At 34.4% G+C, this 18,926-nt stretch overlaps 2 protein-coding genes across 7 annotated transcripts in view; both read left to right on the top strand.

Annotated features, from left to right (window-relative positions):
- LOC126738571 (uncharacterized) overlaps positions 1-6,192 on the top strand; it is a 263,439-nt gene extending 257,247 nt beyond the window's left edge. For all 6 annotated transcript variants that reach the window (XM_050443968.1, XM_050443967.1, XM_050443962.1 and 3 more), the window contains one exon: positions 3,730-6,192. In XM_050443968.1, coding sequence (XP_050299925.1) covers positions 3,730-3,930 — 201 coding nt within the window. In that variant the 3' untranslated portion in view covers positions 3,931-6,192. The remainder of the gene's footprint in view (positions 1-3,729) is intronic.
- Positions 6,193-10,369: 4,177 nt separating this feature from the next.
- Positions 10,370-14,475, top strand: LOC126738573 (uncharacterized). Its single transcript, XM_050443971.1, has 3 exons — positions 10,370-10,895; positions 11,665-12,526; positions 14,339-14,475. The coding sequence occupies exons 1-2, from the start codon at positions 10,457-10,459 to the stop codon at positions 12,516-12,518; spliced, it is 1,293 nt and encodes a 430-aa protein (XP_050299928.1). The 5' UTR covers positions 10,370-10,456; the 3' UTR covers positions 12,519-12,526; positions 14,339-14,475.
- The last annotated feature ends 4,451 nt before the right edge of the window (positions 14,476-18,926 follow it).

Genomic DNA, 18,926 nt, shown 5'->3' with positions numbered 1-18,926 from the left:
ATCATCTCCGCATCCCCAAAGGCCGTGATGTGAATTCGAATCGCAGCCCATGAGAAGCGGGAGACCCAAGTCTTCACAGTATTTGACCACCGCAGTGACGGCCGGGAGGGGGGGGGGGGAATTCAGTTTCGATGGGAAAGTAGGCAGAGCAGACTACCAGATCCTTTAAAGTAAAGTCCAGGGCTCCTGTAATAAGGCGACGTCGATATGGAGCTCAGTAAGCCTTTTGCACAGAACAGCGGTGGACGCTCTTCCATGCTGTAGATTCGCCTGCAGAAATGTTAAAGGCATGCTGTATGGTGTGGGGCTGGCTGACTGCCAGCACGCTTAGTCCTTGGAGCTGGAAGGACCAACGTCTACGGATTGCCCTGGTCTCTCGGAAGCTGCGGTGTCAGCAGTAGTGGCCTTTTCTTAGTCGGCGGCCGAGGGCCCAGGGGCCACTGTGGAAGTAGCCACCCTGGTGTCATCAGCCGCTTTCTTGCTCTCGATAAGGGAGACAGAGGCCCTGGTGATGCTATAAAATAGCGAGCGCTATCTGTCCCTTATCGTTTTGGCCGATCCCTCATCTACCCCCACCACCAGCCTGAGGTTCTTAGCTCTCTTTCTTTTCAGCTGTGCCCTGTTGAGAGCTCCAGCTAGATCGTCAATGTTGACGTCGGGGATTACCGGGTTCCCTGCTGAGGCAGAGACCTCGAGGGTGGGAGAATGTGTGGGCCCATCAGAGAAAGGGCCCGCAACAGGAGCTGAAGGAAAGGTGAGCTCTGATGTATCAGAGCCCGCCAAAGTGGAGGGGGAACGAAGGGGAGAGAGAGTTTTTTTTGATGGCCCATGTTGGTCCCACGAGTATGTCGGAAATAACGGTCCACCCAGGCAGAGCCGTTTACCTGGATACTCTGGAAGGTCGCCCGGTATTCCAGAGGGAACGTCAGCGACCGTGTTTTGCCCCACGGCCATTCATCCCTCGGCACGTTGCCTACACACCTTGGATTGGGCTAAAGAAGAGAAGAAGACACGCAGGAAAAGACGAACACTAAGAAAGAAGAACAGCAGGGCGAGGGCGGCAGATAGTAAGCAGAAAGAAGAGAAAGCAGAGGCACACCCAAGAATAGCGGAAGAAAGGTGTGGCTAGTCCAACAATCCCAAGTGTTATTGCCGGGGAGTTTATCGACGTCCAGTCTAGATCTACAGGATTTAGTTTCAACAGGGTTACCGCGTGTAGGATGCAGGCCAGGCCTGCATACTCCCGATCATTGACGGGATTATCCTGTAGTCTTGGTAGTTTGAAGACTATGGAGGTGCTAGCCAAGAAGAAAAACAAAAAGGTCTCCGTGCAGGTCCAATAAACTACCCGAGAGGTGTGCTAGGGACCGTTCAGCCTTACGCCGATTAGAGCCCAGACCACCTACCCAAGCCCAAAAAATACGGTCCAAAAAAGTGACCGTATCGTCTGCATAATGAACATTGTTAATTTTTTATCCATTTAAGGATATTCCTGGAACTGTGTGTTCGACGGTTCTCTTAATATGAATTCTGAACAAATCTTGAATGAATGACTTGAATAATGGGGAGTAAATGCGGCCTACCTTACACTTCTGAGTAGTTTCAATTCTGGCAAAAGCTTGACTATTATGTTGGAATATCAGCATCCATTCAAGCGTATACTTTTTAGAATTCCTACTAGTTTTCGATGACAGACTCTAACATTTCTGGTAGTCAACAAAACATGTAAATACTCCACAGTTCCTGTCTCGGTATTGCTGAAATAAAAGTTGGGTTGGGTTCCTCTATATAAGGTGACAATTTAATAACTTGTAATGGGCGTATATTAGGAATAAAAAACTGAATAAAAGACGCTGAAAACAGTTTCTATAAAACGAAGGAGGAACAAAGGCAAGCATATTATCTCACATTTATCTGCAACGCCTTGGACAGAGTGAGATACACCCCTAAAATCATAAATAGAAAGGGGGATCAAGTAATCATCTTGAAGCTCTTGAAAGATTCCTAATGCCTTTTAATGATGCTATAGAAAGCCATATTTCAGAAACTGCTTTTCTGTTTATTAAGGAAAACAATAAATAAAAACCTTTTTTTGATATTTTTGTTATTAATTATTTAAATGTTGAAAATGATTTCCATTATTAGTAATAAAGCCTACTTTTACAAATGTTTCTCTGGATATAGCACGACATTCCTGAACTATTATATGCTGGAGTTGCTCTAGTAACTGAGGTTGCACTGTAAAAACCACAGATTTTAGGTGATCCGACAAAAGTAAAGTTAAGAGGTTAAGAAGTTAAGAGGTGTTAGGTGCGGATATCTAGGTAGCATCAATAGGTAAAAAGGTAGTAATCAATTAATTCTAATCCACTGGTTGGGACAATGATTGTACAACCATTGCCTAATGGGAACTATGTAATAAGAAGGTCCTTTTTCCTGTTGGAATGGTAGTAAGCGTTCTTCTAGCACTATTACTGCTTCGATAGACCTCTGTATCATTTCAGCATACATGTCGCCGTTTGAATTTCCTGGTATAAATATTGGACCCATAATACCATCTCCCAATATACCAGCCCAAACATTAATTTTCTGGCGGTACGAGGTATGTCCTTCTCTAAATACGCTTGAGTTGTCGTCATTCTAGTAACGACAGTTTTGTTATTAACATGGTCATTTAAATAAAAGGTACACTCATCACTGAATCAAATATTTTTAACTATTCGAGATTCTGCCGTAATTCTTTGTGTCATTATTTCACACAACTGGACTCTTCTGTCCTGATCGTTTTCACCAAGTTCTCGCAGTATTTGCAGTTCATAGGAATAAAACTTATGAGATGTAGGTTTTATATGACCTTTGTTATTGATTCACGAGATAATCCAGGTTCTACAGCTGCTAGACAAGTTAATAAGATACATAATTTCAATTAGCGCTGTTTCGTCGACTAGTCTCGGTTGATTTCTCTTTTTATTCGTCACAGAACCAGTTAAGAAATGTTGCTTTTCGTTTAAACTGAACCAAAAGTCGACTGTTTTTAAAATATTAATACTAGTACAAATTACTTTTAATGTAAATTCTATGATAATAAAATGCGAATATTTATAAATAACATTTTTTTTCAATACAAAATACCTACGGACTTGTTTAAAATCTTTAGAGCATATCAATACCCATCATTTTGAACATTTAATTATATAATAATAAAAAAATTCAAAAATGTGTTTTATTTATTTTCTTTGATGGCAGAGAAGAACTTTCTGAAATGATGTATCAACGGAAAGCATTTTTCAAGAGCTTCAAGATGAAGTGTTACTGGATCTCCTTTTTATTTAAGATTTTAGGGGTGTATCTCACCCTGTCGAAGGGGATGTAGATAAGGATGAAGTACTATGCTTGTTTTTATTCCCCCTTCGTTGTACAGAAACGGTTTTTTTAGTCAGTTTTTCGTTCCCAATATATGGCCACCTGTCACTCACTGTGTTCCTACTGCATCTCTAAAAGCAAACTGTGTGGGAGCTATTTGCTTGAAAAATGTATTAATACGAAAATAAGCAAAAACCGTTTTATATCTTAAAAATCGGCCCTTCACATTATGACATAGCATTAAGTAAAACTCTGCATACTTTTTAAATTATTCAATAAATACTCATTATATATTATTTAATTAAATAAGCTATGTCTGATGGTATAATTACTCCCTTAAAGTAATGATAATTTTATATTATTTAGGTGGTCCATGACTGTATTTTCAACGAACTGAAGCAAAACAACGGAAACATGGACGTGAACCAAACCGATGCCATTAAAAAACTCCACGACCTCGTATCCAAAGGTGCGAGCGGCTCCGGATCCGTCATAGACTTGATGCAGCAATACTCCGACATTTTATTAGACATTATGCAGCAAAAGATCCATTCGGCCAATATTTGATATCCGGATGAGCCTGCTGGGATATTTTTCGAATTAGTTTTATAAGTTGAGGAATTTTTACATACCCCAGTATGCACTCTGGAATGAAGAAGGTGGGAAGTTAATACTTAATAAGCTAAAAAATCTTATATAATATACTGTGATTTTAATTCTTTTTTGTATATTAGAGATAAATATGGTCGAAGGAATTAATGAAAACCATTAACGAACGATTGTTTATTTTAGAGTATAAATATTTTATTGTCATTACTTATTGACGTTTAACTATTCTTATCTTTTAGTTGTATATCAGACAAAATATTTAAGGGTTGTCCGTCTCAATACTGTTTCAAATAATAAACATCACAGATACTGTAAGCTTGACTTCTTAGCTATTTTTCAATGTAGTCTCCGTCATTATTATTGCACTTTTTGATTAGCTCCTGCAACTTTTTAATACCCGCGTCATACCACTGTCCCGCCGGTCAGTACAAAACGGAATTGATAACTGCCTTCACTGTCGCTTAAGAACTTCATTCACCCAAAGTGCTATTTCATAGTAATCATTGAAGGCCAAATCCCACCTGAATTTGGCAATAAAATCGATTGTGGTGTGGGGGAAATTTCCTTGCAGCTGTAGAGCCTGGTGTAATTTTGCAGCGTTGATTGTTGTATTTTTCAATATTTGCCTTTCCTGTCCCAATATACGGAAACCATCATTTCACCCGCTGACTACGTTTTTTTTAAGTTCCTGACACTTACAGAACCGGAATGTCTTGATTATGCCTTAATCTCTGGTATCAAATTATGGTTTCCAGTTACAATTAAATTTTAAAAAATCCTTTTCTAACCCTTTTTCCGGTAACAGAGCAGCCATTCGCAAGTAAGTACTTTCGATGTGCTTCTTTTGGCATTTATCAGTGATCATCTGCGGTACCCCCACCTATCACGCTAGTTTCTTTTGGTCACTGCCGATCTGCAAGCAAAAGGTCCTCAGCCTTCTTCACTGTCTCTTCAGGAACTCGTCGTGCCCTCTGCGAACTCCCTGACATATTTTTCACAATTGACCGGAACGTCGATTCCTTCTCTCAAAGAGGTTGCAGATTGGCCACAATGGAAACGTATGAAGTAAGAAACGCGGCGTTGTTGTCAGCTTGGACCCGCTCCATAGCCTCACGACCGTAATTTACGGACAACCCTCATAGTTTTAACTATCTACTGAACGAGTATTAATCGATAATAATCTTTCGATCATTTTATAGAAATATTGTGCAACAATAATTGGCTTTAAACGTTTTTTGTTAGTTTTTTTTTTAATGTGAATAGTAGTAAGTGATCGAAAAGGGCCAAATAAATTGTGGAAAATTACAGGGAGCGAAATCACAATTAATTTGTGGCACGTGCATGTTTGGCCCGGTATTCTTATGAATTCAAAACAATATTAATTACGAAGTTGAATAATAATTAAATCATTCCATTTTCTATCGGCTGTCACCCCCGTAGATAGGTAGAAAATTAAATATTTTACTAAACGGTTTAACATTAAGATTGCGTGTAGTTGCTGCCAAATATTTTTTGACAGATTCGCTTAAGTGTTAAAAATTGTAGGTGAACGTTTAGGTATTTTGCAATGTTTTATCCTTTTTAATTACAAGATTTCTATTTAAAGTTGTCCGTTTGTATTTAGATTTTAGAAGTTTGTCCGATTCCTACACCAAAATATTAAACAGTCAAAGAATTTCGGTTAGGTTTTAGTGCATTTTATCGGTTCGCCAAAAAAATTAGTAAGGATTGTTCTGAAAATTTTTCTGATAATTTGGTCTCGGGATTGGACTACATAAAAAATGTTCAAGCCACAGGCAACAGTAAAAACAGTCAATTCAATTTTTTTATATATCAGGAAAAAGGAATTTTTCTACGCATTAGGGAATTGTTAAAATGATCACTTAATTTATTTATGTTCTTATGTTTTACATTTTTTAGATTTACTTTTAAGATTTATAGTCTTTTTTTTATTATGGTCCTTTATATTTAAGCCAAATCGTAATTAAACCTCATTATTAACGATTTTTTTATGTACAGGTATTTTTTTATTAATTGTTAGGAATATGCTTTATTATAATGTGTCGTGCATCAATTTAACGGTAACATTGTAACGATTTAATTTATATCGGAAGAGGATACATAATTGTTATTTATATATTATATCTGTAATCTTCCAGACTGTATTAAATAATTTTCTGAAATTGTAGTTTCAATAATAAAGTTGCATTAATTCATTAATTATTTGTTTATGTTTCGTCGTTAATTTAATAAAATTTCATCCAATTCTATCAAAATCAGCAAAACAAATAGTTCAAGCACAAGTTGTCCATAGCTATGTTTGACATTAGATTCAGAAACAGAGCCTGTTTGTCGTGTATGGCGTAAACTAAAAGGCCGGTTCATCTGGACTAGTTTTAATAGATTATCGTTAAAAGGTTTTACACGTAATATAATATAACACAATACAATAAATTGAAAATTACAATCGTAGACGCGACATTAATACTCAAGGTGCAAAACCCGACTGCCTCCTATGTGCACTTCGCCTGCGCTGTATCAGGAAGGAACCAGTATTGTTTTATTGTGAACCAGTATACACCTATGTTTTTTTAACATCCATTGGGAAATATAATGTTACCTCTCCCCCTTTCTTCTTTGTGACCCTTTTCAGTCTTTCGTCACTAGAACTATATTCTAATATGACAGTACTTACGAGTTATCACAGTTTACAAATTTCTTATTTGTACAAAACACTTAAACTAAACCTACTTACTTAACTTAATAAATATCTAAAATTTGTCTAGGGTTTTAATTTATGCCTTTTAATTAGGACTAATCGGAGAACTTATATACAGGGTGTTACAAAATTCTGTGCACATTTTTTCAGAGCTTATTATTGGAGTCACAATAAGACTTTTTTCTCCTAAAAACACGTGTTCTAAAATGTTTTCCCTCAGAGCTACAGCCCGCGCAAATTGATTGATAAAAATGAATTATTTGGCACCCTGACTACAGTTATGCTTCAAAACGCCCGATAGTTTTAATCCCAGTTTTTTGTGAGCTCTTTTCATTTTCTCTTCGAAAAATGGTTTAAATCTAATTTTAGAGGACGATTCAGGGGAGCTTACCGTTCTGATCGTCCCTATCTTATGTTCCCGATAAGAAAATTAAAAATCTACCAATACCATCTAGTATTAAAAAATGGAAAATTATGGTTTCTTGTATTTTTTCGATACGAACCCGAATAAACTACCTAATTAGAAACAACGGAGTGGGCCGTGATTGTTTTTTGTCAAATCAAATATTTATATAAAAAAAATGCAAGAAACGATAATTTAAAATTTTTTTTATGGATCTAGATGGTGTTCTAGACTTTCAAAATTCTTAGCGAAAACCTAAGATAGGGGCCATCGTAAGGGTAAGCCAATAAAGCTTATAAACGAGTATTTGACAAACACACTTATGTTTGACATTATTTGATTTTATCATTGTTTTCCAAAGCCTTCTAGTGTCGTAAGATGTCCAGTTTAGCAATTTGTCGTTGCTCATCTTAATGCTATCAAATCTTAATGAATATGTTGTTTTCATAGCCGTCTTAATCTTTTATTAAAAATAATTAAATAATTATTAAGCAAATAATTAAAAATATTTATCGTTATTTTGACTTTAATTTTGACTCTAGCGGAAAAGTCATTATAAACTTTTTTGTTTAAAATTTGATGTAATAACAAAGTTACCAACGTATTATACTATTATGATATTATGTCTGTATATTTAATAGAATATTTAATTTTAGAGTCCGTTGATAGGCAACCCACTTTACTTGTATAGTGCCTATTGATCGCATGAATTTGCCTAACCTGCACTGTCACTGTCAGTTGATTATGTCATTAGTCTGATGAGTGACACGAGAGTTGTCAAACAGATGTGCTATCTCAGTGTGAACCATAGAGAAATGAATATTAATAACTTACATACTTTTAATTACTCTATGGTGTGAACTTTCATCTTCAACTGAAAATGAAGAAACACAGAACACAAAGAGGAAAATAGAAAAAAAACATAAATGGGGATTTGCGCCACGGGAAAGGTTCGGATCGCGTCCACTTTGACGCTAGTAACACTTTCCCATTTTATTTTTTGTTTTCTATTTTGAGTGACAGATGGCATCACTATATGCAAAAAAGTGTGAAAACATTTAGAATTCAAATTTTTGTGCGAGTTTATGATATTTATCCGCATAATAGATTTTCTTTTTATGTGAATAGTGATTAGTTTCTTATTATATACTGTTACATACTGTTATATACTGTTGACATTATAGAATAGATTATAGTGCTTACCTGTGGTAAATTTCCAGATTAGGGTTGCAATTTACAAAACTATTATTATTTGTTTAATAAAGACCTGGTTTTCAGGTAAGATTCTATATACCTACTCTCTTTTATTTTAATATTAAGGTTTTAAAATTTTAGTTTCTCTATAAATAATCATGTTTTCTACTGCTCCACAGTCACACCCAAAAAAATGTTGTGTAGCTGGGTGTCTGAATCAGGACAATGTATGGATTTCCATTATTAATCACCTAATTATCATTGTTTATCCTTAGAACAAATCTATAATCGTTTTTATGTTTGCGATTGTCACTTTAAAGAGTACTGCAAAATGCCAACCAGTAAGAGAGGACTCAAAAGAGCAGCAATACCTACTCTTAACATTGAAGGTAAGTAAATGAATGAATTACTATTAAAAGAATATCTATGTAAATCTTATTTAGTAAGATTTACATATATACTTATGTAAGTTATTTTATTGTTTAATTTTTTTCCTTAAATTGTTGGCACAAATTGGTGGCAAACCTAAAATATAGGGACCCATATTTTTTAATTTTTTTTTCAATGAACAGGGTTTTCCATATTGAATATATTGCAATTAAAATTTCCACATTTTACTCTTATATATATGTACATATAGAATGATATTACTATTATTTTTTAAATAAAAAAATATGTTTTACTAGCAAAATATCTTTCAAGTTCAGTCCTCTTACCACTAGGGGCTTTGGGTATAAAACTGTTTTTTTTCTTTTTTATACTAATAAAAAAGAATGCCGAGTTATTAAAAATAAATTTTTGATTATTGGGCATTAAAATATTTTATAAAAAAGTGAAAATTGCTTGTATCTTGTACTCAATATTACCTTTTGGCTGAGGGGAATAAAATAATTTGATATTTTAAACCCCGCATCTTCAACTGGGGGCTTACATAATATATACTTACCTCAAATTGTTGTTTCCGAGAGCAGCTTTTCAAATATTAAAGTTAATGGATCTGTCTTTAGTTGATTTTAAAAAATATGAAAAGCTATAGATTTTAAACTTGTAAACAAATGATAAAGGATCAAGTAGGTACTTTATAAAAAAATGAGTCATATCTTTTAGAGTGATATGACTTAATCCTGAGTTTGAGATGTGGATTAAAACATTCAAAACAATAAAATTTTGGTTTAGGTATCAAATTTATATAGGGATTCATTAAATTATGTTAGGAGAGGTTCAAAATATCATATTAATTTTTGAGGCTTAAGCTTTAATAGAATCATTTTAATTTGCTTTAAAATATTTTTTTGCAAGATTTTTTATATATGTAGATCTTATTTATAAAAATAAATTAATTTTAACATCTTGATTTTCTGAGAGTAAAAATTATTTACATTAATTTATATCATCTGGGAAGCAACTTTATATTTAAAGTAATATTTATTTTTTAGGGTATGGTGCTTATAATGCTGAGCTATTATTAGGCAATAAAGGACATATAATAAATGGCATATATTATGCAAAAGGTAAGATTTCTTCAAAATTCAGAATAGAATATATTTACATACATTTTTGATATTTTCTGCATATTTTTTGTCACTTCTAATATCGATGGTCTCAAATCAATACCTCGTAAGTCCAAAATTTGCCATTTTTAGATTTCAATGTTTTTTGGTTCAATAAAACTAGGGGCGCTATCTGTTAGACGATAGTCAACCTACAAAAATACGTTACCGGGAAAACGGCGCTAAAACAATACCACGTAAATCATAATCATTAAAAATCGATTCAATAGCTCGTAAGTCAGCAGTTTAGCATTAGAGGTGTTGTTCAGAAATGTTTTAGTACATTCTAAAGCGGATAAAGATTGTTAACTGTTAAAAAAGTTAGTGTTGTATGGCGTTATAATAAATGTGAGTAAATATTAATAATTAAATTTACATTAATATATATTATACTCGGCCTCATCTCATAAATAAACAACACGTAGTATCTCCGCCTCTGGCTTAACACACAGATTTTAAAGCATATTCGATAAAAAAAACCCTAGCGCGCTCCCCTCTACGACTCGTCCCCGTTCAACCTAGTTTTCATTTCTGTGCGAAGCACGCAGGTTGTGTTCGTGATTCTTTTCATTTTTCTTAGCGAAATCGGGGTTTTGTGTATGAAAGTTGTATTCTATCATGTCGTCTAAAAGAAAACGAGAAGAAGGTGATGAGGTGTTAGGATTACTGAAAAAGCTGGGAGAAAGGATGGATAAAGTGGAAAAGAATCAACGCCAACAGCGTAAATCAAAACGCAGTCGCCGCCATTTTTCCCCGTCGTCCGCTTCATTATCCTCGAGATCGATCGATCGTTCTCGGTCACGCAGTCGTCGCACTCATCGCCGACTAAGTCGGAAAAGCCAGCGGCGGCACCGGTCGCCGTCCTCCACCGACAATAATTCGGATTCGGATAAAAATTCGGTCGACCTGATTGACATTGCCTCATCAGATTCAGATAGAGGCGATTCTAGAGAAAGGGGCGTCAAAAACCAGAAAAATCGACTGCAAAAGCAGCAACCTTTGCCTGATGGCGTTAGAAATAATGTTTTATTGGAAATAAATCAAAACGTCGTCCAAGGTAAATAAAAGATTTACGTGTATATTTATTTATATACATTTTATTAATCAATTTTTCTATTGGAAGTATTGAATTGTCTCTTATTGAGCTGTGTTCCTGTATTGAAGCCTTTAATATTTTAAATATTTAATTTATTGGATACTTATTTGGTTTTCCGAAATAACTATTTATTTTTTGCTGTGAGCAATAAATATGACAACTGATAAGCTACTTAAATGGGATTTTCCAGTTAGGTATCAGGTTTACCTCATAGTAGGTTATACCTTTTAAAACCTAGTTTAATATTAATTCCTCATAGTAGGAAAAATTAATATTAATTGAATACCTCATAGTAGGTGAACTGACAAATATCTCATAGTAGATTGTAGATAAATGGGTATATACATACCTGTTTATTAAAATCAATATAGGGCTATACTCTTGCTCTTATTTGAGCGCAGTGAAAAGAAGAAATGATGTTAGGCTGTGGCTAGCTAGTATCAGGATGCTTATTATGCTTCATAATAAGCTTAATAGTATGCTTGTTATTTGACTGATACTTGGGCTAATTTTAAAATGTTGTAAATTTAGTAAAATTAATGGACTACTTTGAAAAATATTTATTAAATATTTTAAAAAAATTTATTAAATATTTTATTTTTCTAAAAAAAAAAAAAAAAAAAAATTTTGCCTATATAGGTTATCATCAGGAACGGGGCCACTTTAATAAGTTATTATTGTTTTAAGATACATCATGATTTATAGGGAAAACTGTGTTGTTTTTCTTTAGATCAGGCAAGAGGAGATCAAGAGGATATGCCAGTGTTGAGGGAGGAGGTTAGAACGATACTGGTCAAAGATGGTGCAAGGAAAAAAGAGTTTTCTGCTCCAATCCATAATGACATAGCGAGTCATTGGTCTAATATTCTGACTAATGGATGGGACACAAGCAATAAACTGGATATAAATAATATAGATATAATAGATAAATATCTGCCCCCCGAAAATTGTAAAGATTTGGAGCCACCTAAGATAAACCCGGAGGTGAAGGCCGCTATATCTGAGCCGGTCCTTAAGAGAGATGAAAGGCTTGTTCAGTTCCAACAGCAAGCTGGAGCTGCTTTGGTTTTGGTTGGTTCAGTATTATCCAACATGGTGAAAGAAGAGGGGGAGGGCAATAAAGAATACATGGCAAGTTTAAGTGATGTAGGCCGAATTTTAGCGGACCTACATTATACTTATTCCATTTCAAGGAGGGACCTTATTAAATTGACTTTAAATAAGGATTTAAATGAGGTTCTTACAGCAAGTCTTATCCAAGAAGGGCTGTTATTTGGTTCTGACTTAGAGGGAAGAATTAGAGCAGCCAAAGAATTAAAGAAGTCGGGACAGCAACTGAGGCCTCTTAAGAAGTTAACTCAAAAAGCTAGAACAAAGCCTGTGGGTTCTAAGGCTTCAACCTCAGCCTCAACCCAGCAGGAAAACTTTTACCGTCCAGCCCCGAGTTACAGAGCCAGGAGGGCGACTGGACAACGAGTTCAATTGAAGGCTCAGACATCAACATCAATGAACAGTCGATACTACAGAGTTTCCAGCCAAGGTAAGAGACTGCAAGGATCTCGTCCACTGGACAAGAGGAGGTAACTCATCAGGTGTGTACGCTTCCTTGTGGTAGATTAAAGTTTTTTGTAGAACAATAGCTCCAACTTTCAGTTCATAGGAAAATCATTTCCTATATTCAAGGTCTGGAAATTCCTCTTATTGGAAATCCAATTCAAACCTTAATTCCTAAGGAGACCAAATGGTCAAATAACGAGGAAAAATTTTTAGATTCCTTAATAAAGGAATTAACGGTTAGTGGAGCTATTTCCAGGGCCTTGAAGTGTGATAATCAATTTGTTTCAAAGATTTTTATTGTACCAAAACCAGATGGTTCAAACCGATTAATCTTAAATCTAAAATCCTTTAACAAATTTGTTAAAAATTCCTATTTTAAATTAGAAGATAGGAAAGTGGTTGCCCGCCTAATGACTAGAGGTTGTTATTTTTGCAAGATAGACCTTAAGGATGCCTATCATTTAGTACCTATAAAAGAAGACCATAAAAAATTTTTGAGGTTCTTTTTTCAGGGTTTATTATATCAATATAATTGTTTACCCTTCGGCTTAAGCTGTGCACCCTTGGTTTTTACAAAAATTATAAAGCCAATACTGGCATATTTACGAGAGAGGGGTGTGTTAATTATAGGGTATTTAGATGATTTTCTCATAATAGGAAAATCATTTGAACAATGTAAAGATAATTTAAATTTAACCCTTGAAATTCTCATTAGACTAGGTTTTTTAATAAATCATAAAAAGTGTGTATTGAAACCTACTACCTCTTGTACATTTTTGGGTTTTCAGTTTGACTCCAACAAGATGATAATATCTTTGCCTTCAAAGAAAATAGTCCATATTTTAAAATTAATAAAAATTTTTATGAAGCTGCCTGTATGTACAATTAGAGTTTTTGCAAGATTTATTGGCACTATTATTTCCGCTTGTCCAGCCTTAAAGTTTGGTTTTAGACACACTAAACTTCTAGAGCGTCATAAATATTTAGCGCTTAAAAAGGCAAAAGGAAATTATGATCAAAAAATAAGAGTTTCATCTAAACTACTTAACGATTTAGCTTGGTTTAAAGAAAATATTCCTATTGCATGTAATGAAGTTTGTGTTAAAAATTATGAGGTTGAAATATTTACTGATGCATCCAAGACAGGATGGGGGGTTTTTTGTGGAAATAATAGTGCTTCTGGGTTCTGGAATGAATCTGAAAAACTTTTACATATCAATTGTTTAGAGCTTTTGGCCTTGTTGTATGGGCTTCAGAGTTTTTTTATCAAGCTATAGAGACTGTCATATTCTATGTAGAATTGACAACACCACAGCATTATCATGTGTTAATAGAATGGGCAGTGTTCGTTTCAAAAAACTTAATAAGATAACTCAACAAATATGGTCTTGGTGTGAGAATAGAAATGTCTTTTTATTTGCTAGCTATATTAATTCAAAAGATAATATTGAAGCGGACAAGGCCTCTCGCCAAGTTCATAAGGAAACTGAGTGGAGTTTAAATTTAGACTCGTTTAAATTAATAACTAAGAAATTTGGTGTTCCAAAAATCGATTTATTTGCCAGTCGATTGAATAAAAAGTGTTTCAGATTTACTTCATGGATGCGAGATCCAGAAGCTTTTATGGTGGATGCATTCACACTGGATTGGAGTGGTTTGGATTTTTACGCGTTTCCACCATTTTCAATGATTTCAAAAGTCCTCCAAAAGATAATTGAGGATGAAGCAGAGGGTATTGTGGTTGCACCCTTCTGGGTCTCGCAACCTTGGTACCCGCTTTTTTGTTCCTTATTGACAACGGATCCAGTAATATTAAAACCCAACTATAACTTGCTTTCTTTTGGCAGAATTCCGCACCCCATGTGGAGAAACCTTTCCCTGGTGGCCGGGAGGTTATCAGGGAAGCTCTATCAAGGCAAGATATTCCAGAGAGTTCAATAAACATTTGTTTGTCATCTATTTCCCTCTCCACATTGAAGCAATACACTTCAGGGCTCAAGTTATGGTGGGAATTCTGCAGCAATCGAAATGTTAACCCATATGAGGTATCTGTATTAAGGGTTTTGGAATTTTTAACCTTGTTTTTTGAGAAGGGTTCATCCTATGGAACCTTGAATACATATCGAGCAGCCTTAGGGCAAATAGCAGGTCCTGTTTTGGGTAATGATTTCCGACTTAAAAGATTTTTTAAAGGAGTCTTTGGAGCGAGGCAACCTTTACCAAAATATGAAAACATATGGGATCCGGGAATTGTCTTAAATTTCAATCGTTCACTTGATAAGAATGAAATATTATCTTTAGAAGTCATTACTAAAAAATTGGCAACCTTGCTGGCCTTGGCTACTGGGCACAGACTACAGACACTAAGTTTAATTGAAATAGCAAACATTTGTATTAAAGATGACAAAATAGAAATTCCTATTCCAGGGAAGATTAAAACATCGAGATTTAATAAAAGTCAGCCCTTTTTAGTTTTGCCATTTTTTAACTCTGAGCCTATAGTCTGTGTGGCCAGGTGGCTTAGAACTTATTTGGTAATAACTGATACTCTAAGGAGTGGTTGTAAATATTTATTTATTTCCATTAAAAAGCCGCACCACAGAGCAACTACGCAAACCATTGGTAAATGGATTAAGTGCTTTTTGAAAAAGAGTGGTGTGGACGTAAACCGTTTTAAGCCACAGAGTACACGGCATGCGGCTACATCTGCGGCAGCACGACAGGGTGTTAATTTCGATACGATTAGACGGGCTGCAGGGTGGTCTGAAAATTCCAAAACCTTTGCAAATTTTTACAACAGACCTTTGGTCAACAATAATAAAGATTTTGCGAATGCTATTTTGTCTTTGAACTAATTGATAAGATATATTCACTTTATAATAAGTTTCTAAGTTTATAATATTTAAATGTTCTGTGTTTATTACATATTATTTGTATTACTTCTGCCTGTTTAATTTAGAAGGTTGGTGTGCAGTAATGTAGATATATATTATACGAATTATTACTAACGATAATGAAGTTTGAATTTTACGTTTGAAATGTTGATGACTGTTAAAATTTATATTATTAGTTAAATCTAATTAATAAAAGTTTTCTTAGATGGAATAAACTGTTGCAACTGTACTTTAAACATCTACGTGTTGTTTATTTATGAGATGAGGCCGAGTATAATCATAAGATCAAACGAACTTACCTGTAAGTGAAGTTCGATCTTGATTATATGAAGGCCTCATCGAAATAAATAAGTCCCACCTCTTCCCAAACTTTTTCTAGAAACAAAGTCCCTTAGTTGCAACAGTAACTTTGAAATAACTAGGTTGAACGGGGACGAGTCGTAGAGAGGGGAGCGCGCTAGGGTTTTTTTTATCGAATATGCTTTAAAATCTGTGTGTTAAGCCAGAGGCGGAGATACTACGTGTTGTTTATTTATTTCGATGAGGCCTTCATATAATCAAGATCGAACTTCACTTACAGGTAAGTTCGTTTGATCTTATGATTATCTATGTTTAAAAGACTATTTTTTTACTCAGTTGACTTACGCGGTATTGAAATTATGCACTGGATGTGATTTACGTGGTATTGTTTTTTAATTAACTTTAAATTTACGGCTTGTTGCAGGTAATTAGAAAAATAAATAATAATAAATAATATTATGAGAAAACGCGTGTTTAGAATAAAAACTTTAATAAATATTAAAAGTATTGAGCATACTGAGGTTACATTTAAGCAGTTCTTCTCGTAAAAAAGTCAACACTAAAGATAAAACTAAAAGTATTTTGCCTGATATTTGCCAAAGTTTATTCACTTAAATAGGCTTTTTTTGATTTCTACTTTTTTATTTTAGTAGACTACAATGAGTTCAAGATCAAAAAGATTGGCTGAAATGTGCCAAAGTAATGAAAATAGACCAAATAAAATGGCCAAAGAAGATAGAGAAATCAAAGTACCTGATAGTCTACCAGTCATCGAAAATCAAGTTGGTTTTAATATAATGGATTTGCCAATAGATATTATTACTGATGTTGAGGTCAATGACAGTTTTTTAGAAAAAATGGTTCCTGGTTCTGTAGATGACAAAGTTGAACGCGCTGTGCTTAATTTGCAAGAGACTTTAGAGTCTACCGCTAGTGACACTCAGGCTAATTGTTATGATCTTGGTCTTGAAAGGGACGTTTATTTAACACCGACATTTTCTAATTGTGTCCGCCAGGATTTACCTGTGAATGAAGAGCAGCTATCACCAAGAATTAGAGACACCGAGTCAGATATCCACACTATTGTCTCGGAAAATGAAGACGACAAGGCAAACCAGGACAGCGATTTTCATCCTAGTGAAGACAAGTTAGAATAAGAGTTAGACTCATCCGAATCTCTGAATGAGCAAGTTCAACAACAAACCAAAATGACACGTGAGTTTGGTAAAAATATTTAAAAAAATAATCAAGATTTGCGGATGAAGGGACAAGCCTACCTAGGATACAGAAGACCACCAAATCAGTCAAAAACATTTCAGGATATTCAAAGGGGAGAAAGAAAAATGGGTATATCATGTAAGTCAAACTTTTGTAGGAAGTCAAAGAAGAGAAAGTGCAATGAACTTGATGACTTAAAACGTGAAGAAATTTTTAAAAAGTTTTGGCATGATTTAACGTGGAGTCAGAGAAAAACTTTTGTTTGCAATTTAGTAAATAAAGTATCACCACAACAGAGAAAATCAGAAGGAGAAATTTTTCGAAAAACAGGAACCCTTAAATATACCCTGAAAGTAGACAGTACCGTTTATCCTGTATGCAAAAAGATGTTCCTTGCTACCCTAGGATTAGGAGAATGGCAAGTTCGCTTTTGGGTCAATCGAAGTAAACATGGGATAAACGATAAAAAAAACGAAAGACCAAAAGTTGAAGGCATTTTGTCAGAACGGGCTCCAAATAAATTTATGAAGACCTTTTTAGAAAATCTTAACAAGTTACCTTCGCACTATTGTCGAAAAGACACAAACAAGCTTTATTTGGAGCAGACTTTTTTCAGCATTGTTGATCTTTATAAGGCATACAAAGAAAGTTGCAGGGAAAATAGTGAAGTACCAATGAGTCAAAATTCTTTAACAAAAATGTTAAAAAAAATGAATATTGGTCTCTATCAGCCCAAAAAAGACAAATGTGACATTTGCTGTCAGTACGAAGAAAAAAATTTATCACCGGAAGAATGGAGAAGACATCAAGAAGAAAAAGATAGAGCAAGAGAAGAAAAGATAAAAGATAAGGAACAAGGTGTTTTAGGTGCCCAACATGTGCTTACAATGGATCTTCAGGCCGTAAAAGTTTGTCCTTCATTGATGGCTAGTTCCTTATATTTTAAAACTAAATTATGTATTCATAATTTTGCAGTCTATAATATAGTTACTAAGTACTGCACTTGTTATTGGTTTGACGAGACCCAAGCAGACCTTCAAGCCTCAACATTTGTATCGTTTGTCATAGACTACATCAAAAGATTCCTTAATGATGGTAAACCCATAGTCATTTATTCGGATGGGTGTACCTACCAAAACCGGAACAACATAATATCAAACGCTCTTTTACATCTCTCACAAGAGCTCAATATTACCATCGAACAAAAGTTTTTGGTTAAAGGTCACACTCAAATGGAGTGTGGAAGCATGTTTTTCATTAAAAATTGTGGCAAACATAGTTCCATTTGACTTGCATAGGTGTGGTGATAGTGTTTATATTTACTACTTTTGACTAATAAACTTGAAAAAGTGCAATTTAGGATAATATGCTGGAGAAACTGGATGATTTTGATGAAGTCATATGCCTCCGAGGATATTTGGATTATAAACTATAGTGTGTCACCTTAAATATAACATACTGAATAACCAAAAGGACTGTAATAGACTATACAGTTTTTAATTTACTTATACACACACTTATTGCTATCAAGTAATTTGTAACTAACATTATTTCTGAATTGGTGTCGTAAAAAAGTGCAATGAGCTATTAGTTAATAATATTTATAAGTAGGAAAAGAAACAGGTTCTTAGAGAATATCATATATTACAGCCTTATTCAGATTGAGCCAAGTTTTCATTTATATTGTTGAGTTTTGTCAGGGCTGGAATGTATACAAATTACGGTAACAGTTTGCTATCTTATCGACTACCCATTTTTAAGATTAAAAAAAAGACAGGTACATAGGATAGTGAATATCGTATTCATCATAATTTCATTGTCGGAGACTAAAAATTTCAATTTTATTTTTTTTTAAATCGTTTAAAAAAAAGTGACTATATGAAATAATTACCCCTGGCGTAACAGTTTACTATCCTATCGAACGACGTTTTTTTGTACGAATTTAAAAAATTAAACAGTTACAAAAGTTAATGTATGTCGTATTTATTATAAATTATTATATTATCGTTGTCGGAGACTCAAT

Source organism: Anthonomus grandis, chromosome 7, assembly GCF_022605725.1.
Source record: "Anthonomus grandis grandis chromosome 7, icAntGran1.3, whole genome shotgun sequence".
NCBI classification, from domain to species: Eukaryota; Metazoa; Arthropoda; class Insecta; order Coleoptera; family Curculionidae; genus Anthonomus; species Anthonomus grandis.
Note: the sequence above shows the minus strand (reverse complement) of the source record. Positions and strands in the feature narration are given on the sequence as shown.

Excerpts from the sequence above, each read along its gene's own strand:
- LOC126738573 (XM_050443971.1), top strand. The coding sequence starts at position 10,457 with ATGTCGTCTAAAAGAAAACGAGAAGAAGGTGATGAGGTGTTAGGATTA. Across the intron at positions 10,896-11,664 it reads AAATCAAAACGTCGTCCAAG|ATCAGGCAAGAGGAGATCAA; the intron begins GTAAATAAAAGA and ends GTTTTTCTTTAG.